At 47.6% G+C, this 22,961-nt stretch overlaps 2 protein-coding genes across 3 annotated transcripts in view; both read right to left on the reverse strand.

The window, feature by feature from the left end:
- The window catches only part of Nudcd3 (NudC domain containing 3), a 95,257-nt gene extending 85,561 nt beyond the window's left edge, over positions 1-9,696 (reverse strand). The window contains exons 1-2 of one of the 2 annotated variants that reach the window (XM_050140927.1): positions 9,242-9,696; positions 3,159-3,481 (exon numbers count right to left, since the gene is read on the reverse strand). In XM_050140927.1, coding sequence (XP_049996884.1) covers positions 3,159-3,481; positions 9,242-9,433 — 515 coding nt within the window. In that variant the 5' untranslated portion in view covers positions 9,434-9,696. The remainder of the gene's footprint in view (positions 1-3,158; positions 3,482-9,241) is intronic. The other variant, XM_050140926.1, reaches the window with a different exon arrangement.
- Positions 9,697-11,925: 2,229 nt separating this feature from the next.
- The window catches only part of Npc1l1 (NPC1 like intracellular cholesterol transporter 1), a 23,789-nt gene continuing 12,753 nt past the window's right edge, over positions 11,926-22,961 (reverse strand). The window contains exons 11-19 of the mRNA XM_050141214.1: positions 21,872-22,062; positions 21,571-21,695; positions 21,010-21,136; positions 20,801-20,856; positions 17,824-17,974; positions 17,339-17,570; positions 17,080-17,193; positions 16,829-16,991; positions 11,926-13,644 (exon numbers count right to left, since the gene is read on the reverse strand). Coding sequence (XP_049997171.1) covers positions 13,457-13,644; positions 16,829-16,991; positions 17,080-17,193; positions 17,339-17,570; positions 17,824-17,974; positions 20,801-20,856; positions 21,010-21,136; positions 21,571-21,695; positions 21,872-22,062 — 1,347 coding nt within the window. The 3' untranslated portion in view covers positions 11,926-13,456. The remainder of the gene's footprint in view (positions 13,645-16,828; positions 16,992-17,079; positions 17,194-17,338; positions 17,571-17,823; positions 17,975-20,800; positions 20,857-21,009; positions 21,137-21,570; positions 21,696-21,871; positions 22,063-22,961) is intronic.

Here is a 22,961-nt window from a genome sequence, read left to right on the forward strand (position 1 = left end):
TTTCTTTTTTTTTTTTTTTTTTTTTTGATATTTTGAGAGAGGGTTTCTCTGTAGCTTTGGTGCTTGTCCTGGAACTAGCTCTTGTAGACCAGGTTGGCCTCGAACTCACAAAGATCCACCTGCCTCTGCCTCCAAGTGCTGGGATTAAAGGTGCCCAGCTGAGAAGACTTTTCTGAATACCTGGACTCTTCAGCATTGAGAAAATAGCCCCAGGGGGCTGGAGAGACGGCTCAGTGGTCAAAAGCTTTACCTGCTCTTCCAGAGGTCCTGAGTTCAATTCCCAGCAACCACATGTGCTCACAACCATCTGTAATGAGATTTGGTGCCCTCCTCTGGCCTTCAGGGATACATGCAGGAAGAACACTGAATAAAGAAAGAAAGAAAGAAAGAAAGAAAGGAAGGAAGGAAGGAAGGAAGGAAGGAAGGAAGGAAGGAAGGAAGGAAGGAAGGAAGGAAGGAAGGAAGGAAGGAAGAAAGGCAGGCAGGCAAGCCCCCAAAAGAGCAAGTATTAAGATAAACTGGACCTAGTTGGAAGGTGGTGGCACACACCTTTATTCCCAGCAGAGGCAGAGGCAGGCAGATCTCTGTGAGTTCCAGAGATCAAGACCAGTCTGGTCCACCACCCAGCATCTTGCAAATGTTGCAATGAGTTGTTGGTCTGGTTCAAGGCCTCTGGCGTCTGGTCCACTATCAGTACGGAACCATCATAGAAACTACTCTCAGATATCCTGGACTATGGTTCCACAGGACCAGTCCTTCCACATGCTCCAGCTAGACATTGGGGCCAAACAACTCAAAGCCCCATAATGTGAGTATGGGTGGTTGCTGATTTGGTCTGTCCACTGGGACTGTCCCCCTCAGGCGAGGAAGGGTGGAGCCAACTCTTCTAGGCCCATGCCATCAGGGCCAGCTCTCTCACACCATGGTGAGGCCATCTCTACCTAGTGTGGGAGAAAGTTCTTAAGAGCCATTTATGGTGGCATATGATGGTTATCCCAACACTCAGAAACTTGAGGCAGGAAGATTGTGAATTCAAAGCCAGTCTGTACACTACATGAAGAACTTGAGGTCAGCCTAGACTATAGGAAAAAGAAAAAAACAAATATTTTTTAGCTGAAAAAAAAATGTTCTTCAAATTAAAACAAAATATCAGATTTCCTCCTCCACTTTTAGACTCTAAATCTTCATATAACAACCCTTCTTTCAGAACTCCATATTCAAGACCAGTTTCCCTTTCATGAATCCAATTGTTTCCCTAACTTCTTATTTAGCTAGACACTATTGTCTTGCCATACTATCTTTACAAATCTTAGTCGCCTACTCAGTAATGAGCGTTCCAGGTTGTTTCCTTTGCTTCACTAAATGAAAACTACACTCACTCCCCCAAAACAAGTTAGACAGTACAAGGATAGGAAGAACAGAAGTTGGAGATGAAAGAAGCAGACTTGTCAAAAAAGAAAAAAGTAGATTTATCTAGAAAAAAGAAAAGCTAGCAGACACCGCCACAACACACACAAGGAGGTACCCACTCTCCTCACTGGGAAGGGCTAGGTGCGCTCAACTCCTGGGCAGACAGAAGGACACTGTGAGACTTGATGCAGGCACATGCTTTATACTCAAACTCAGCCTGACTCTCTGCTCATCTAAAATTCTCAAAAGCGCTACAAGAGAGGTTTCAAGAATCTCTTAAAGAAGTGAGCTAGAGATGGTTCAGTAGTGAAAAGCATTGGCTGCTCTTTCAGGGGACCTAAGTTCAAAATCATATGGCAATTCCCAATTGCAACCAACACCCTTGTCCAGCTTCCAGAGGCACTGACATCCACAGGCACACAGGCATAAATGCAGGCAAAACACACATACGCATGAAATTAAAAATAACAACAGATCATGAGAAGTTATATTGCTTGCCCAAAATACCATGTTTAAGAAGTAGCAGGATCAGATTGTAAACCTAGCCCTACATTAGACTGACTGTTCTTCAAGTATACATCAATCCTTGGGTTGGGGAGTCAGGAGGAATCCTCCATTCAGCAGTGTTATTGAAGGGAGAAGAACAATAGGAATCAAGAGCTGAGGATGTCCCTCAGTAGTGCAGTATCTGCCTAGCATGTGTGAGGGCCCTAGGCTGAATGTTCAATACTGCTCCTAACCAAAGAATCAGCTCCCACACAGAGACAGTAGGGGCTTTGGTAGGCAACAACTGCTCTAATTCAGGCTCTGGCCCTCAATTGCTGCATGACTATGAACAGATCATTAATTTGTCTCAAACAGAGGAACAGTTAAAAGACTGAAGGCAACATGCACCTAAATGTGCACCTAAAGGGCTGTTGTGCTAAACAGACACCGAGTAAAGAAGTGGTGTTGAGGCTGGAGCTGGAAGCAATGGCACTGCGCACGATGACGGGTGGCACAAAGGAGTCGGCAGCACCGGAGAAGGGGCTCTAAAGGAAAACTCATGTGATGTCTGCAGCTCTCCTAAGTCAGGTGCTAATTTACAAAGTTCCCTGACAGGAAGAAGCTCTTTTCCCAGAAATTTTCCAAACAAATCAATTTTTTTTCTAGGAATGATTCAGAGGCTATTAAAATTACCTTCTAGGGGGTAAAGGTGCCTGCCACTTAGTCTGACAACTTGAGGTCGATCCCTGGAACCCACATGATGGAAAAGAGAACTAACTCTTCCGAGCTGTCCTCTGACTGCTACACATGCCCTGTGGCACATGCCCACCCACACACAATAGATAAAGACTACACTTTAGCTGACTAGTCCTCTGGGGTAAGGGAATTCACAGATGAGTTCCTGAAGAAGGTCCTTGAAGCACGTGAATGGACCGCAATGTGCACACTAGCATGTCTGAGGTGCAGCTTGAGAACAGGAGATTAGACCCAGGCAAGCACAGAGGACCGTGAAGACCACATGAAGACACCACAAGATGGCTGTCTGTAAGCCACAGATAGGGGCCTTAGAACAAACAACCCAGGCAATACTTTAATCGTGGGTTTCCAGCCTCCAGAACTATTAAGAAGCAAATTTCTGTTATTTAACCACTGCCCCACTGAAACAGAACTGGTATTTTACAAACCACACAAAACAAAAACCAATCCTAGGCAAACGTAACCAATGCAGAGAAAGGAGGACACTGCGGAAGAGCCGCTCCTACCTGGGAAGCACAGGGGGATCCTTAGGGCCTTCAGCAGCACTGCTGACAGTTCCTGGAGCTTCTGCCTCCTCCAAGCCATTGGCCACCTTGTGCTCGGGGCCCTGTGGACCTGGGGACTCCAACTTCTCTACTTCCCGAGGCCCACTCAAATCTGCAGTAGCATCAATCTCCTCCTCCTGCACTGGGACCGGCACGGCTTCCTTCTCAACTGTAGCAGCTGCCACAGCCTTGGCTTCTTCTTCCTTTTTTCTGATTTTCTCTTCAAGTTCCTTCTTCCTTTTCTCATCATCCTGGCGGGCCATGTGATCAAATGTTTTAAACACCTAAATAAGAAACATCAATCCAACAATCAGTTCACCTGCCCCCACTGGCACACACATCACACAGAAATAAAGCTGGTAGGAACTGCACTTCCTCAAGAAGATTCCAAAATTGACAAAATCAAAAGCAAGTCAAAGTGAACAGTACTTACAAACCCGGAGAATGCAAAGCTAAGCAGCTCTAGCAGTCATTACTTTTACCAACCTTCCCAGCATGTGAAGAACACACTGCCCTGGTACTGTAGATTCATGAAAGTACCAGCAATTCAGACTTAAAAGTGAAAGGAGGCACGGTGGTGGTGGTGGCACTTGGGAGAGACAGGTGACTCTCTGTGAGTTCAAGGCCAATCTGGTCAAAAAGGTGAGTTCCAGGACAGCCAGAGCTGTTACACAGAGAAACCCTGTCTTAAAAAACAAAAAACAAAACAAGACAAAACAAACCCTAAAAGATTAAAACTGGAGGCGGAGACAAAGGCCAGGCATGGTGGCACATGCCCTTAATCCCAGTACCCAGAAGGGTCAATCCAGGCTAGTGCAATAGTAAGTGGTACATAGTGAGCGTGAGTGCCAGCACAGTCACGGGTATACAGTCAGAGTCTGTCTCAAAACAAAAAGACACCGCCAGACAAGCCCCGAGTAGTCCTTTCTACTCCACAGGCAACCTGAAGGTTCGACTAGCTTCTCTCCAGCACTCATGCCAACAAGTACCTGAGTCCTTTGTGCTCAAAACCACTTTGACTCTAACACCTCAGGTCTTCACCTTAACTACAAAAAATGGAGCAGTTAGGAGTCTCTCCCATAACCTCAGACTGCTACCACAGGTTGCTACCACAGGCTGCTCCAAACCAAGCCCTGCTAGTCTTCATCCTTCCTGAGGCCTTTGCAAACTCTGCCTGCTGAACCCCTTCCACTTGTCCATCTGCACCACCCAGTTCTCAGGCCACTCCAGAGCGCGCACTCACCCTAACGTCACCAAGTCCTAGCCTGGAACAGGTGTCTGTGACCTTCAGTAAGAGCTCAGAGGACGCCTTTAATCTCAGCACTGGGGGGGGGGGGGGGGCAGAGGCAGGCGGCAGGGACAGAGGCAGGCGGATCTCTGTGAGTTCGAGGCCAGCCTGGTCTACAAGAGCTAGTTCCAGGACAGGAACCAAAAATCTACGGAGTAACCCTGTCTCGAAAAAATCCGAAAAAAATCCAAAAAAAAAAAAAAAAAAAAAAGAGCTCAGAGGACAAGAGGTGAACTGACTTGCTTAAGCTTTTCCAACAAGTTCTAAGAGGAATAAGATACAGGTAGCTTCCTGATTCTCCTAACCAAGACTACAACTAAGCAGTGATTCTTACACTGGACTCCAGGAGTTATCAACTGTACAGACTAACGTGTCAAACTAAACTACTTTTTTTTTCTTAATATTTTCTAATACATAATGGAAAAGAACAAGATTATCACAAACTTCATTCCTGACCTTCTAAGGAGTCAGGTGGTGTCGCACTCCTTTAATCCCAGCATTTAAGAGGCAGAGGAAGGTGGATCTCTGTGAGTTTGAGCATGGTCTACAGAGTGAGTTTCAGGACAGCTAAGGTTACACAGAGAAACCCTGTCTAAAACCAAAAAGACCTTAGAAGGAAAAAAGTGACCTTACTCACAGCTATTTTTTTTCTATTGCTGTGATAAAAACATCATGATCCAGGGGTAGCACACGCCTTTAATCCTACCACTTGAAAGGCAGAGGCAAGCAGATCTCTGTGAGTTTGAGGCCAGCCTAGGACTACAGAGTGATATCCAGGACAGGTTCCAAAGCTACACTGAGAAACCCTGTCTCAAGAAACAAAAAAAACAAAAAGAACAAAAAAAAAAAAAAAGCAACTTGGGAAAAAAAGGGTTTATTTGGCTTAGAGGATACAGTCCATCACCAGTGAAATCAAAGCAGGAACAAAGCAGAGACTGGAGTAATGACACCTACTGACTTGTTCAGCCTCCTTATACATCCCAGAACCACCTGATCAGGCATGGCACTGCCCACATGAATCATCAATCAAGAAAATGCCCTGCAGACTTCCTCGACTGAAATTACCTCCTTCTAGAGGGCTTGGTTTGTATTAAGTTGACAAAATAAATAAATAAATAACAGTCCATGCCTCAAAATATCAGCAGGAAGCTCTCAAGTTCCACAAAAACACAGCCAAACTTTCTCTGCCTGCATTCACAGAGACCCTGGTATCACACTTGGAAAGAGGAAGTCATGGGAAGGAATCTTCGGATCTGAATCAGGAACACAAAAACAAACAGTTGAGTAGAAATGCCATAATGCGTGTGTGTCTATGCCACTCTATCCAACTGATATCTAATATCACTCCCTCAGCAATACTGAACCCACCTTACAAGCCAAAGACTTTCTGTAAATTAAAGATAGATGATAGATAGATAGATAGATAGATAGATAGATAGATAGATAGATAGATAGATACATAGATACATAGATACATACATAGATACATAGATACATAGATAGATAAATAGATAGATACATAGATAGATAAATCCTTGAGACTCACTATGACCTGCCCAATAAAAATATTCAAAAACATTTTTTAACAGTTTGACAAGGTTTCTCTGTGTAGCTCTGGCTGTCCTGGAACTCACTCTGTAGACCAGGCTGGCCTCAAATTCAGAGATCTGCCTGTTTCTGCCTCTCAAGTGCTAGGATTAAAGGAGTGCTGGGATTAAAGATGTGCGCAGCCACACCTGGTTAAGAATACATGCTTTCTAATGAGAAGTAGTAAACACTGAGCAGTGTTTCTGGATCCGCAAGTGACTCAGTGAGTGAACGCTTTGTAGGATGTTGGTGAGTGCTTGGTGTCCGTGTGTCCGTGTGTCAGTCAGCTGTGTGTTCAAAGCTGAGCTGCCCTGTGCATTTTATTTCTGGAAAGTCCTGAAAAGGTGGGGGTGTGGTTGGCTCAAAAGTTCAAGCCATGTCTCCTGGATCATTATTCATTCAGAGAGTCTTTCCTATATATTTTCACTAAATGAAGGTGATCTTTGGAAATACATACTTTTCAGAGAGAGAGAGACAGAGAGAGAAAGAGAGAGAAAAGTTTCTTGGTTGGCAGGGCACGGCAGCACACACCTTTAATCCCAAAAACAGGAGGCAAAGGCAGGATGATCTTTGTGAATTTGAAGCCAGCCTGGTCTATATAGTGGATTCCAAGCCAGTCAAGGCTACATGGTAAGACCCTTCCTCAAAAAAACAAAAACAAAAAAAAAAATTATACACACACACACAAAATAAAACAAAATTTAAATTTAAAAAAATTCCAAAAATGCAATCAGTTTAGAAGTCTCTGTTTCCCAGGACTCAAACCAGTGAACAAGTAACACTTGTCTGAAAGTAGAAACTGAAAAGAAAAAAGCCTCTCAAGCCTAATGGGCGAGAATGACCTAGGGGTGGACAAAGGGGGTGAGGACAAACAAAAACCTCTTAAAACCTGTAGTCCCAGCGTTTGGTGTGCAGACACAGGTGGATCTCCCTGATCAAGGCCAGCCTTGTCTAAGGGACAACAGGACTACACAGACAACCCTGTCTAGCAAAAACAAACAAACAAAAGACTGTTCCCTGGGCTTCAGTGAAACCCAATGTCCTTCACTGTGACTGTCCCCAGCTATCCTCTCCTTCAGATCTCACCAGTCCCTCCAAGATCCAGTTCCTCAATTGCAACAGCTTATAGGTCAGAACTTGTCTGCAATCTCAAATTCAATTTGTCAAAAAAAAAAAAAAAAAACACCCTAACCCCCACCCCCAAATCCAAGTGACAGTACAGTTAAGGAATGTCACTGTGAGTCACCAGATTTGGAACCTTGCAATCTTTGATCCATTCTTCCCCTTCCTCCAAGAGAATGGCCAACACATTGTAATCTATCTTTAAGAGGTAGCTGTTTTATAAAGTTACAGGGTAAATAAATGAATTACCCTTGTCAGCTCATCGGATAAACAAGAACCAACCCCTCAATTGTGTTAAAGTTAAAATAAGATGTACTACACCAGAGCGCCAAACACCAGCTACAGGGATATACTCTTTTCTCCTCCAAACCTTTCTACAACCAAAACAGAAATTTCCACCCTACTACAGAATGGTTAAATGACAAAGCAGGAAGATTTGGAATCAGAAAATTGAAGCCATGAGTTGCAGCTATGACACAATAGCTGAGCGAAGTTCTTGTCCCATGGTTTAAGCTTAATGAACTGACCGAATTCAGACGGACTCTGAAGATCAAGTGGCAAGACTTCATTATAAAGTAATGTACCTCTCACTCTCCAGTTACTCAAACGGCACTCGGGCCACTGATGAGGACTCGTTACTGTGGTTCCATTCTGAAACCGAGCCTCAGTAGCAAAACCTCCCATCCACCCATCGCCTACCACTATGTTGACAGTTACTAAGGACATCCTAAGCTTTGGTTTCTTCCTTACAGAGGAACTGATAATCCCACAGGCTGGACTCAGACACTTAGAAGGAAACACGAAGCACTTTACAGGTGCCAGAGAATCGGATTCTAACAGGCAAACCTGATGCTCCCCTCAATACTTTGTTGTTGTTGTTTTGGTTTCTTGAGACAGGGTTTCTCAGTGTAACAGCCCTGGCTGTCCTGGAATTCACTTTGTAGACCAGGTTGACCTCAGACTCACAGAATCTGCCGGCCTCTGCCTCGGGAGTGTTGAGAATAAAGGTGTACCAAACCACACACCCACAATACTTTTAATCTCACCAAAAACCTAACCTTTCCTACAAAACTTTCTCAACTTCATAACTACCATCTCTATTAAATTTCCTTCCAAACAGCTACACACACACACACACACACACACAGAACCAGCAGACTTTTCTCTGTTGCCTTCTGTGCTTTGTTTTCTGATCCGTGTCATGAGTAGACAGACCATTATTTAAAGACCCACATCATCAGAGCCTATATTACAGCTGGGTGTTAAACATACTCATTAAATGTTTGTTTATGACTACACTCGACAATATCAACAATTCCAGCGCTGGAGAGTCAGAGGAAGGAGGAACGTAAGTTCAAAGACACCCTGGTCTATCGGGAAAGTTCCAAGCCGACCAAGTGCTACAGAGCAAAACCCTGTCTCAAAACAAAACGACTTTAAACAGGTGTCCAGACAACTTCAGTCAGTAATAGTAACGCTTCAAAAACAATAAATTTAACCTGGTACGTACAGATTTAAATCCAAATGTAAATTTCATTATTATTTTGAGTGTACTCGAGTTAGGTCATTGGCAAGCGGCCACACCCACCAATCAAAACGTACCGGTCATTCCTGTCACCTCCTGAGCCCGGCAGTTCTAAAATATTCAAGTTTCTGCCACTGTGAAAGTCTTTCCCCACCCGCCTGCATGGTTTGAATACAGCCTAGCACAACCCCCTGCGACATTCTAAGGATGCCCACAGGATGCTCGGACGCCCTCAAAAGCAGGCTGGCAGCTTCCAACACCTAAGAATGTCCCGCACAGTCCCAGGCGGCTCCCAAAGCGGCACGCATCCCTGACAACGGCTTCGCGCCTCAGATAACGCCTGGCAATTTACACAAAATCACCTTTGGTAGCCCAGGGAGAACCGCAAAATCTGAAGGGTTGGGATGAGGAGTGGCGCTGGTCAGGGGCGTAGGACGCGAGCCTGGAGCAGGTCTGGCGCCGGGACGTAGAAGTGGAATAAAGTCGTGCTGGACCCCAGTGGCCCGTCGTTCCCCACCTCACCTGCAACACCAGGGCCTGCGCGGCCCCTGGAGGGAAGCCCATGCGGTCCGAAGGGTGGCGCAGCAGGCGGTAGAAGTCGGTCTTGCGGTAGAGAAAGCCGAAGAGCACGCGCAGAAAGTCCTGGACATTGCCCACGTGCTGCAGGATGCCCAGCAGGGCCTGATCATAAAGCTCAGCAGCCCCGGGCTCCATGGCTCCGCTGCCCGAGGGACGCGAACTCAGTGGGCACCGCCTCACACCGGCCGATTGGCTACTTCCGGCGTGCGTGCCTAACGGCTCCCCCGGACAACGAAGACGCGGAACTTCCGGTCCGCGCTTGTTACTACTGGCGATAAGCGACTGTCCTCCTTGCTCTCCTGCTGGATGTCCTCCACCGCGATCTGCCTAAAGGAGACTGGTATGTAATCCAATATGGTTTCTACAAGTAAAAACGGCCATAGTTGCGGTGCGGAGAGCGCGTACCAGCCATATTTGAAGAGGGCGGAAGTATTGGCTGACGGCAACATGACGTGTTCGCAGGAGATGTTGTCACGTGGTCTGGGAGCCTTTCTAGCTACCTTAGGTAGCTAGAGGGCTTCTTTTTTGAGCCTATCCTGGAACTCGCTGCTCTTGTAGACCAAGCTAGCCTCGAATTCAGAGATCCGCCTGCCTCTGCCTCCCAAGTGCTGGGATTAAAGGTGTGCCCAGTTAGAGGGCCTTCTTAAAGGCAGGGCAACCACGTTTTGTTTGTGAGCCAGAGAAAAGGAAAGAACATTATAGGGTTGTGTAAAATTCATATTAATAACAGAGCGATGAATGAGACACAGAAAGTTGCACCAGAAGAAATTCAAGGTGACTTTGAAAGGAGAAGTGTGAAAAGCTCAAAGAAGGAAAAAGAGATACAGCATTATAAAGTGTATGGCTGTATCTGCATGTATAGTATGTGTATGTGCATGTACACACATGTCATTCTCAGTAAGTGCTTGTCAAAGTAGTATAAACCAGTATAAAGCTGGCTCATGCCTCCAAATTATAGGCCAACCTGGCTACAAAGTAAAACCCTGTCTCAATCAAATAAATAAAAGACTAGGGATATATGTTAGGTCTCAAACCCCAAACAAACGGCTCAAGTGCCTATTAACATATCAAAGCAGACTTGTCCGGCCACCAGTCTCGCTCAGTCCCTACCTGTTACAGGGTCCACCTGTCTGCCATACCCTGCCCTACCCTAACCGGCTGGGCTTTCCCTTCCCCCGCTTCTCTGAATCCGTAATAACTCTGCCATCTCAGTTGCCCCCTTTGACCTCTTGACTCCAGGTTAGTCTTCTCTTCCTCTCTCCCCTCTCCTCACTTGGTCCTGTTCAGTCGGCCAGTAATGTCCACTTGTGGGATATTTGTAGACTGTGTGAAGATACATTGCTATGATTGGTTTAACAAAGAGCTGAGCAGCCCAGAGCTAGACAGGAAGTATAGGCCAGACTTCCAGGCAGAAACAGGAAGTAAAAGAAGGTAATTGAGGCGCAGGGGAGATGTCAACAGACATGGAGGGGGGTCAGATATGCAGAATGAAAGAAAAGTAAAAAGCCACCTGGTGAAAGGTAGATTAATAAAAGCAAGTTAATTTAAGTTATAAGAGCTAGTGGGGAGCTGGGCGATGGTGGCACACGCCTTTAATCCCAGCACTCGGGAGGCAGAGGCAGGTGGATCTCTGTGAGTTCAAGACCAGCCTGGTCTACAGAGCTAGTTCCAGGACAAGTTCCAAAACCACAGAGAAACCCTGTCTCGAAAACCCCCCCCAAAAAAAAAAAAGAGCTAGTGGGACAAGCCTAAGCTAAGGTCGAGTTTCATAATTAATAAGTGTCCGTCATTATTTGTGAGCTTGTAGCTCAGAAAAAAATCCGACTACATCCACTCTGGACTCTCCCAGATGCCTCTACTTCTGGCTATCCTCTCTTATATCTAAAATAAACCTTCTCCTCCACCATACCTAGGACTAGTCATGTCCCTTTTGTTTCTTTTTTTCATTCAGTGTAGCTAAATTGGTAGAGTGTGTGACCATTGTGCAGGAGGCCCTGCGCTGCAGAAACTGTGTTGTGACCCACACCTGTAAACCCAGAACTAGGAAAGGAGACAACCAGAAAACCCACAAGGATCCCGCAAAGCAGACCACTTACCGCCCACTCCCGGCTCTGCAAAGGCTCTGAAGGCTGGAGAACAGTGAGAAGGAAGCAGCGCGCCAGACCTTTTACAGGAGGGAAAGCGCCGGGCGGTGGTAGCGCACGCCTTTAATCCCAGCACTCGGGAGGTAAAGGCAGGTGGATCTCTGGGAGTTCGAGGCCAGCCTGGTCTACAAGAGTTAGTTCCGGGACAGGCACCAAAGCTACAGAGAAACCCTGTCTCGAAAAACCAATAAATAAATAAATAAATAAATAAATAAATAAATAAATAAATAGAGGAGGGAAAGCCCCATGTCATAACCCTACGCCTCCCAGTGAAGGACAGTACTCCCACCCATCACAGGCTCTCATAAGGCAAGTGAACATGTTACAAGGCTGTTTTCTTGAAAAATAGAGAGGAAAAATAGAACAAAACATAATATTTCTATAAACCACTCCCCGGTACATATATCACTGTGTCATGTGCAGAAGTCACCCCTAACCCAGAGGCAGCCAGAGCAGGACATGTGATGAAAACACCATTTCTGTTCAACAAATATTTATTAAGCAGTCTGTGCTTCACAAAGAACAAGATTTATTTTTTTTTATGTATATGAGTGCTCTATTGCATGTATGGCTTTAAGCCAGAAGAGGGCATCAGATCATACTATAGATGGTTTTGAGCCAACATGTGGTTGTTGGGAATTGAACTCAGGACCTCTAGAAGAACAGCCAGTCTTCTTAACCACTGAGCCTTCTCTCCAGGCCAGAACAAAGTGTATTCTCTGTCTCTGCCAAAACCAATGTGCCTGGATCAGGTTGGGCAGCTTGAAGCCAATGGGCCTGTTGCTGCAGGCCGGAAAACTCCCCCACCCCTCAAGTTCTCAGCCTTCAGACAGACACACAGGCTGAAACTAGAGACCAAAATGCATGTCATAGCCCACATGAGGTCAGCCACTACAGGGTGCTGTGAAACCCTCCTCCTCAGGCCAGAAAGAACCATGGGTGCCCGCTGCCTTTCCTGCTGTCCTACAGTGTCACAGCCCAAGGTGGGGCTACTCCCTGTTCTCAGGATGTGAGTGTTAAAGGATCTGCTCTCAGGACTGGCTCCATAGCTGCTGAGAAACCCTGTCTCGAAAAACAACGACAAAAAAAAAACTATTTGCTGTCATGGACTGGAGATTTGTCTTCTAATGTCCACGGGGGTGCCGGTAAACAAAGGCACTTGCCGTTACTGGAAGTGGTGGCATGCTAGGGACGAGGTCTGAGCTCCCTCTCACCCACTCTGCAGTGCTGAGCACTGGGCTCGTGTACGCCCGACTAGTACGCTGCCACTACTACTAATCTACAACCCCATCCTAGAGTGGGGATTTTTAAATTTTGAGTTATATTTTATTTATCCTGTGGGGGTGGGGTGCCACTGCGTGCCATTCAGAGGAGCACTTGAGAGGGTGGGGTCTCTCTTTCCAGCATGTGAGTTCCAGGGGTCCAGCGTAGGTCATCAAGCTTCATGGTAATCACCTTGACTCACTGAGCCGTCTCACTGGCCCTGGAGATGTCTTTTAAATCTTTTTTGGATTTATTTGTTTGTTTTGTGTGTACGAGTGTTCTGTCTGCCCATACACATGTGCACCACGTGCATGCCTGGTGCCTGTGAAGTCAAAAGAAGGTGTCAAATCCCCTGGAACTGGGTTGTAGATGGTTGTGAGCCACTGTGTGGGTGATGGGAACTGAACCTAGGTCCTCTGTAAGAGCAGCAAGAGCTCCTTAACCATTGAGCCTTCTCTCCAGCCCCTAGAGATAGTTTTGATAAGGGAGGGAAAAACTGGGTGAGAAATATCTACCCTGACTGAGCCTGAGACAGACATATCCTCAGCAGCCCCAGGACCCTGGGCCAGAAGGAGGAGGTGATCTCACACTGACCAAAGCCCCGGGAACCTGGTATGAGAGCAAGGGGCCACGGCCAGTTGCTGACGGCTGCCTCATGGTCAGAATGCCAGCCATTTTTCTAGAACAACCTCCCTCAGGCCTTGAGGACACCCAGAGGGAAGACACAGAGCCTGGATGACCTCCTACTCCATTAAAACTTCTGGCCACTTTTGGGCGAAGAGCTGCCAGCAGCACTAGCTCCAGGGGTAGAGTCTTCAAAGCCAGGGTTAACATAGTCTGTGTCGGGGCTGGGGTGCTTGGGACTAGAAGGCTCTGGGGCCGTTGCTGCCTCTGTGGCTAGTTTTTCCTCCAGTACCAGATCCGGGTTAACATCAGGTCCTGCAGAAGAGAAAGAAGAACATAGACCTATGGTCAGAGAGGCGTGCAGATGGCACAGAGATGGCACAGGCATCACAGCTAGGAATGCAAAGCTAGAACGTGGGAGCTGGGCTCCGACTTCATCTGCACCTCCTGCCTCACCCTAACAACAGCCGTTTCAGCTGGCATTTCCACCACCCTCACCAGTCCACCTCAGCAGGCATGCTCTCTCAGAGGGTCCCTGACACCCAGTCTCTCTCTCCCTTTCTCCTGGGGACAATCTGGTACCGACACCACAGGCAACCCTCCCATGAAAAGCACTGTTCCTTACTCTGTAACACAAGCCCATGGCACAGGGCAGCCAAGAAGTCGGGCTCTGTACTTATCATTGCCTTTCTGGGACTCTGTCTACATAGCCCTAGCTTCAGGGTATTCCTGGCTACAGCTACAGCAATGTGGATGATAGGCTTGCAAAGGCCTTGGCACTCCCCAGCCCCTATCGGTCTAGAAACTCTCAGGACTGGTCCATACTGTCCCCAAAACACACATTCTCCTCCCCAAAGATGGCCAGTAAGAGCCTATAAATAACTCAAATGTCAAAAAAATAAACTGGCAAGCATCCACAACTGGTATCAATAATCAACATTCCCAGGTTTTCTCTAGGAAGATATTGGGTGTCAAGGTCAGTCACTGCAGTGCTGGCCACAGTAGTAGAGTCAGAAATAATCCAATGACCAGTAGTTGCAAGCTACCTAAATAAACGTGGAGGCAGTGAGACGGATGAGGAGACATACTTTTCCCTGGAGTATTTATGGGAGTTAAGCACTGAGAAGCACCATCTAAAATCATTATCTATTTTAATAAATTCTTTAGATTATATTGTAAGCACTCCTTTTGAAGTTCACGTCCTTGCAGAAAAAAAAAAAAGATATTGCAGGATTGGGCACTTTGCCTTCCAAAGCAGCAGCTGTGGGATTCTTTCTTGCTAGTCTGGCTGCCTTGAGACCTCTCAGCCAAACAGCCCTTCTGACTGCACCTGCCAGAGGATGAACACGTGAACACGCCCCCTGGTGTTGTTGCCAGAGAACTGTTGTAACTGATGCTAAGAGGCAAGGCTATGATTGGCCCAAAGCACAAGCCAAGTGATGTAATTAATGCTAAGAAGGCAGGCTGCAATTGGCCCAAAACAGAGCCTCAGTGATTAGAGTTGATGCTAAGAGGCAAGATTGTGATTCCAAACATAAACTGTGCTGACCAAAATAAAGTATGATTGCCAGGCAGTGGTGGTGCACGCCTTTAATCCCAGCACTTGGGAGGCAGAGGCAGGCGAATCTCTGTGAGTTCGAGACCAGCCTGGTCTACAAGAGCTAGTTCCAGGACAGGATCCAAAACCACAGAGAAACCCTGTCTCGAAAAACCAAAAAAAAAAAAAAAAAAAAAAAAAAAAAGGCAAAATAAAGTATGATTAATAAAAACTCAGAGAGAGAGAGAAATTGGGGTTCAACCAGAAGATCCGAAAAACAAAACATCCAGCCACTGGCTCTTACCTCAACCTAAGTCTGAAATGGCGATCCTACTCCAGGAATCTCAGAATGAGACAGATTGAGAGTTGTCTCCTCCCATTTTATAATCCTCTCTAGGGCTGGGATTAAAGGCATGCACTGCCTGGTTTCTATTGCAACTAGTGTGGCTGCTGGGATTAAAGGTGTGTGTTACCGTTGCCTGGTCTGTAACGCTGACCACTGGGGGTGTTTTACTCTCTGATCTTCTGGCAAGCTTTATTTATTAAAATACAAATGAAATGCCACTACACCGAAACACACCGTTTCTTGCTATATCACCAAGCTGCTCCAAGTCTACTGAGCAGTCTTACGGGCTGCCCCCTGGTGTTGCAACATCAGGCCCCCTGGGTGCCTGCCCTCTCCTGGGCGCCCGCCCTCTTGGGTTATCTTTTCCTACTTTGTAGCATGGGTAGAACGCATGGCACTGGAGGCTCCAGTAGCTGAGCAGTCACCGCAAACAGCAGTGAGGCAACAGGCTACTTGAAGCCACGGTGCAGCTTTAGAGCAGTCATGGCAGGACACAGGACGACAGATGGAGAGAGGGGGCAAGCGAGGGCAGAGTGCGAGGCTCTAAGGAGTTGCAGCAGAGCTGGGCGATGGTGGCACACGCCTTTAATCCCAGCACTCGGGAGGCAGAGGCAGGCAGATCTCTGTGAGTTCGAGACCAGCCTGGTCTACAGAGCTAGTGCCAGGACAGGCTCCAAAGCCACAGAGAAACCCTGTCTAAAAAAAAAAAAAAAAAAAAAAAAAAGGAGTTGCAGCAGAGAAGGTGTACGCACAGACTGCCCACAGAGTCGAGTCCCCAGGACCAAAGGTGGCAGCACCCTAGGCTGAGAGTGGTGACTCTGGAGGCTACAGGGCTAAGAGTCCACACACCCAAGGCCTACACAAGGGCTGTAGTACCAGGGTGTCGCTTGCTGTGGCTTCCACCTGCCTTCTGCCACTGCTGCTCCTGCCAAACACTAGGGTAATAAAATGCCAGAGACCAGCATCTGAAGAACTTCCCTTTGCCTGCCTGTGATTTCTATCCAGGTGAAGAAAAATACAAAACAAAGCAGGTGACAGAGCAAACAATAGTACAGTGTTTTCAAACTCTGAGTTATTACCCACTAATATTAAATGAAACCTGTAGATCAACACCAGAATTTTCAAAGCAGTGATAGGATAGAACCAAAATATCAGATTCCTTCGTGTATTAGAGAAAGTATTATTTTGTAAGATACTTGTCTTAGTTACTTATCTATGTATGCCCACACACATCATTTCTCAGTGTAAAATATATTTCTATACTTATGTGTAACTCCGTGGTACAGCACTTGTCTAGCGTGTGCAATATTCTAGGTTCCATCCTCAGGAGCACCGAAAAAGCGTGTGTGTGTGTGTGTGTGTGTGTGTGTGTACAAAGGTCAGGTTTAAAAGTCCAACAGAAAAGTGCAACAGGCCACACAAACAGTGTTTAAGACACAGTCAGTTAACAAAGAAACGCGCTTATAGCATATTCAATGAAACACAAAAGCTTCCAAAGTAGGAAGTTATGTTCACAATCTTGGCCTGGACTCCATGAGTTTTCCAAGGGAGCAGGCACCATTTGGGTCAGTACTCAAAACGATGGCATCCTGACAGGGGTGGGCATGGGTACTCACCCAGATAGCTGAGGACAACTGGCAGGAAGACCAGGCCATGCAGCAGGCCCAGCAAGGTGATCACGATGTTGAGGCGGAAGAAGAAGATCTGGATAAGCTGGGCCTGAGCAAAGCCCAAGATGAGGATGCCTGGGAAGTTAGTCATGGCCACTCCAGCAAACACCTGGCGGGGGAGAAGGGCCACATCCAGAAGTCAGGCAGGACATGAAGGGTCCGGCAGAGCACAGGGTGATCCACCTTTCTCCACTCACCGCACTGCCCATGGAGACGGTAGCATCCTTGGCCCTCTCCAGCCGGGTAGCCTTGGTGCTGACAGCAAAGGACCGGGTGATGTGGGACACAAACTCCACAGACATGCCCACTGCCTACAGGCAGAGAGGGAACTTCAGCTGACCAGGCAGTAGACAGGGAAGAAAGGGAAACAAGAAAGCAAGCCAGGCAGGTGTCTGGAGCCTACACAGAGCCGGGGGAGGGGGTTGGCTTATGGGCTCAGATCCTCCTGCGGGTTACCGTGACAAGGTTGATGAGGGACACAGCGTTGTAGCTGATACCCCACACAGCCATGAGACCGATGGTGTCCACAAGGATCATGATGATGGAGAGCAGGTTGAGGATGCCTGACCGCGCATCCAGACCCAGCAGGAGGTAGCAGACAACAAAGGTGGGTACAAAGCAGAGAGCCAGTGTGAAAATCCCCTCAGGGAGGACAGTCAGGTACTGCTCGTAGAACACATTGGAGACCCTGCCAGAGAGCAGGGTGTGGTCAGAGCGCCAGCCATCAGGTGGGAAGGACATCCCATTTCAGGAGGAAAACATGAGAGGTTTGAGTCGGATGCTAGCCCATGTAAGAAGTGAGCAGGTCCCAGGCTACCCCCGGAGTCACCAGAGACAAAACTGGCCCTCATCCCTCGAGATCACTCAAAAGCCTGCAGCCCCCAACATCTCTCGTGTGACTATTACCTCCCACATCCCTGACCCAGCCCTCCAGTTCTCACGTGTAGGGGAAGACCTCGAAGTCTGGGTCTGTGCCAGGCACTTTCCGCAGTTCAGCTGTGATATTGGCTGCTAGCAGCCGGGACGTCCGGAGAGCTTCTGTGAAATCCTCTGAGTTCCTGAGGGGCTTGTGGTAGGCCATGAACTGGGAGGCTAAAGGACCACGGCAGGAGAGGAAAGTCAAAGGTCACACCCATCCTCGCATCCCAGAGACAGTGACACAGACATGTAATCGGGCTGGGTTCAGGATTCTGCCATCACCACCTGAAATTCCTCATCGATTTTCTACAACAGACCTGTATTTCCTTACTTATTTTTAATGTGTGTGAGTTGTTCTGACTGCATATATGTCTGGGCACCACATGAATTCCTGGTGCCCGTGGAGGCCAGAAGAGGGCATGGGATCCCCTCTAACTGGAGTTAATGGCAGTTATGAGCTGCCATATGGGTGCTGGGAATCAGACCTGGGTCTTCTGGAAGAGCAGCCAGTGCTCTGAACCTCTGAGCCATCTTTCAGGCCCAAGACCTACATTTGCACTTTGCATTAGCCCCACACCCCCAATGAACAAACAAACATAGTTGCTCCTCCTGCCATTCTCTGAAACCCAAAGTCAGTCATTTAACTGTCAAGGACAGTTGAAACCTAAAAGAGTACCCCTGGGGCCTGGAGAGATGGCTCAGGGCTTAAAAACACTGGTTGTTCTTCCAGAGGTCCTGAGTTCAGTTCCCAGCAACTACATGGTGACTCACAATCATCTGTAATGAGATCTGGTGCCCTCTTCTGGCCTGCAGGCAGAACACTATGTACATGTTAAATAAATAAATCTTTAAAAAAAAATCACCCGGGGCTGGAGAGATGGCTCAGTGGTTAAGAGCATTGTTTGCTCTTCCAAAGGTCCTGAGTTCAATTCCTGCAACCACATGGTGGCTCACAACCATCTGTAATGAGGTCTAGTGCCCTCTTCTGGCCTGCAGACATGCACACAGACAGAATATTGTATACATAATAAATAAATATTTTAAAAAATCACCCCTGAATACCGCCTGTAATCACACACCCAGCAGGCTAAGGTAGGAAAATAACTGCAAGTTTGAGGCCAGCATGGGCTATAGAGCGAGTTACTGTCTCAAAATCAAAACAAAACTGAGAGATCTCCCTGGCAAAACCAAATCCTCCTTGTGTGCTTTCAAAACATGTACTGGATTTTTTTTTTCTTTTTGAGACAGGGTTTCTCTGTAGCTTTGGAGCCTGTCCTGGAACTATCTCTTGTAGACCAGTCTGGACTCTGCCTCCTGAGTGCTGGGATTAAAGACGTGCACCACCACTGCCCAGCTCACGCACTAGATTTTTACATAAAAAACTTAGCCTGGTTTTCGTTGAAGTATGATGCTTCATTCTTATGGTCTCAGTACCTGGGGGGGGGGGGGAGCAGGAGGATCAGGAATTCAATACTACATAGAAAGTTCTAGACTAATGTGGGTTATGTGAGAACCTGTCTCAAAAAAATATTAATTTTTCAGTTTGCCTATTCCTAAAGGAACAGACTAGAAAGGAACACAGGCAAACAAAAATGACTGGGTTATTAGAGCCGTGACTTAGGGATCCTGCCAATAAGTACAATTGTGTTTTTTCGTTTTTTTTGTTGTTGTTGTTGTTTTTGTTTTTTTGGTTTTTCGAGACAGGGTTTCTCTGTGGTTTTGGAGCCTGTCCTGGCACTAGCTCTTATAGACCAGGCTGGTCTCGAACTCACAGAGATCCGTCTGCCTCTGCATCCCAAGTGCTGGGATTAAAGGCGTATGCCACCACCACCCAGCTGTGTTCTTTTTTTTATTTTTATCTTTTCAAGACGGTGTTTCTCTGTGTAGCCCTAGCTGTCCTGCCACTCACTCTGTAGACCAGGCTGGCCTTGAACTCGCAGAGATCCACGAGACACACAGACAATGTACAAGGTGCCTGTAGAACCTGATGTCAAACGTGAGGAGCACCTGCAAGTGGTTCACAGCTAGAGGCATGGTCATCCCCATCCAGAGATATGGTCTAGCAAGTCTCAGGCAAGGCTTGGGCACATCTAACGTTTTCCTGATGATGCTGATACTGATATGTGGTGGGGGACGGGGCTCTCACTTGGAAAAGCGCTGCTGTAGGGTATTAAGGTCCATGATGGATGCAGACCTACCCTGAGTTATATGGACCAGGGTTCCCTCCAAGAAACAACCCACCCCTCTGTCCTTGACACCCCACTCCCTTTTGACTACATGGGGTCTGCATGCCTTGAGATGAGGACTGGGGTAAGGTGGGCTGCCTTCTTGGAAGATGGGAACTTCATAGGAGAGTTAGCTGAGAGGGTGGAGTAAGTGTGCTACAGCTGTAGTTAGTACAAAATGAACTCATTTGATGCTCCCCCATCTCCGTGCCAGCGCCACCAGGGTAGTCAACACAGATCTCACCAAGTGTACCTCCCTCCATGCAGATGGCTATCTGGTTCTCCTACCTGCTGTGCTATGCTGATAACACACTGGATCCTTCTCCCCACCAGTCTGACTTCACCCCCCTTGTTGCTGTTGATGGCTCTCGGGCTTCCCCTACACAGTGGCATCCTACCTCATTTAGTCAGCTGCTGCTGACATCGCCATATCTCACACACACACACACACACACACACACACACACACACACACACACACACACGGGTGACTGTTGAGATGGGCGGCTCCCAAGTATGACAGAAGCTCTTAGAAAGGCTACCATAATTCACAGTGGCCATGGACTGGGGGTGAAAGAATGACTGAAGTCCTAGCTCATGGAGTTGGGAAGTAGGTTCCTTGCTGACAAGCCCAGGACAATCACACACACGTGCGTGCACATACACCTTCACACGCGCATGCACACATACACATATCAGACACACAGGCACTCTTGGGGGACTCTAAAGCAACTAGCTGACTTGAGACCTCCTCCCCAAAGTAGGCCATACTTACCTATAACCTGGCCATCTGAGCTCATATTCACGGAGGTTCTATACGCTGCTAGACCCCTGCAAAGAAGAGGCCAGAGCAGAGGCTTAGTGGGGATGAGACCTGGTCCTGTCAACCCGCCCAGTGTATCCCAGGGAAGCTGTGACTGGACACTTCTGTCCCTCTGGGTCCACCATCTCCAGAACCCAGCAGGAGCCAATCTCTGAACGTACCCTTTGGGACATCTGATGTTGGGTGGGTCGTTCAGGAACCAGGGCAGGTACTTGTCAAACTGTTCTGGTGTGGGCCTCACGGGGCCCAGCGTGAAGCCCATGCAGTTTCTTAAACAGTTGAAGGAAGCTGCAGGGAGGAGGGACTCTGGGCAGTGACACAGCGGGCCCAGCAGCTCCTGTTGTGACTCCCCCTCTGTTCCCCAATCTAAGGTCCCCAGTGCTGAGGAGTTTACACCTGCCACCCTCAATTGGTCACTACAGGCTGGTAGGAGAGGGACCCTAGGTGAAGCATTGGGTTCTTTCACACTATAAACACAGCACCTTCACACACAGGGCCACAGCCCCACTCCCAGTCCACTGCCCACTGCCCACAACCAGCATGGTCTACAAGCAAAGGCATAAGACCCCAGGGATGCACAAGTGCAGGTGCCTCAGGCCTAACCTGCCCGAACCCTGTGGGTGTGGTGGGGGAACTGAGAGCCTTACCAATCCTTTCTCCTCTCTTGCCTCAGTTTCCCTAAGCTGTAATGGGCAGTGAGCCCCCTGCAGCCCCACACTCACTATCGGTTGAAGGACAGAACTGATCCTTATTAGGACCAAAGGAGTAAAGGCGGCAGCAGGTGGATGGAGTCAACCAGTCGATGAAGTCGTCTACCCAGGAGGATGCAGGGATCGCCAGATAAGACCTGAAGCCAGACATGGAAAGTAGGTGGAGCCAGGGAGCCTGGTGACTCCTTCCTGAGCCCTGCACTGGGCCTCCTCTGGCCTTGCTAGCTCCAGGGGCAGAGCACGCAAGAAGAGAAAACAGGAGAGGAAGAAGAGAAGGGGCAAATCGGGGTGCCGTGGGAGACCAGCCACTTACTCTTCAGGGAATTCAGTGGCATACTGGATCTTCTGGGTTAGGGAGAAGCTGTCACAGCCTGCACTAGAGCAAATGGCATTCATGCCTGCCTCGCTGGAGAAGTTGTAGCCCGAGGTGGTGACAAAGTACACTGGAGGCCCCACTTCAAAGTATCGGTTCAAAAAGAGGAAGTAGTCGATCAGGTAGGAGTCCTGGGAAAGAAGAGACTCTCTGAGTCTAGGGGAACCGTGTACACCCAGTTCGTACAGAGGCGCATGCTGAACAGTTCATGTGAACGTACCTACTGAGGTAAGCCGAGAAGTGTACAGAGGAGCATGTTTAGAGGTGCACACACACGGTGTACACACGGATAAACACTCAGATATGCGTGCTCAGAGGCACATGGAAAGGAACTCACTCAAAAGTATCCAGAGTGCACGCACACATACATACAAGACACAGAGTGAGGTACACGCAGAACTGTGTACTCAGAGGAACAGGCCCTGACACACACATAAGTCCACGCCAAGATACACACAGGTCCCAGGAGACATCAAGTAAACCCATATATGCACTGTAAGAATTTCAGAAAGAGAGGAAAAATGAAAGAAACAGATTATTTGAAGAAATAGTAGTCAAACATCCCCCAGATTGATGAAAGACATAAATATAAACATTAAAGGAACTCAGGCAAGGTCTAATAGAACAAATTCAAGCAAATCTAGCCCAAAGCACATGGTAATACAAATGTCAAAAGCCAACATCAAAGGACATTGTGGACAACACAAGAGAAATTCTTGTCACACGGAAGGAATGCAATGCAGCCATTTCCACCCTCCTCAGCAGCAAGTTTGGAGACGGTGGAGTTAGGTATTCAAAGTGGCAAAACTGTCTCTCAGAGAGGAGGGCTGGGGTGCTTAGCTTGCAGGGAGCCAGTAGCTTAGGACAAGTGTGGTGGTGCACACCTTTAGTCCCACGACTCGAGAGGCAGAAGCAGGCCATCTCTGTGAGTTTAAGGCCAACCAGATGAATGCAGTGAGTACCTAGTGAGACCCTGTCTCAAAAAAAAAAAAAAAAAAAAAAAAAAAAAAAATTTAGAAAGGGGAAGTTA

This window comes from Alexandromys fortis, unplaced genomic scaffold (genome assembly GCF_014885135.2).
Source record: "Alexandromys fortis isolate MF-2015 unplaced genomic scaffold, M_Fortis_MF-2015_v1.1 scaffold_7, whole genome shotgun sequence".
NCBI classification, from domain to species: Eukaryota; Metazoa; Chordata; class Mammalia; order Rodentia; family Cricetidae; genus Alexandromys; species Alexandromys fortis.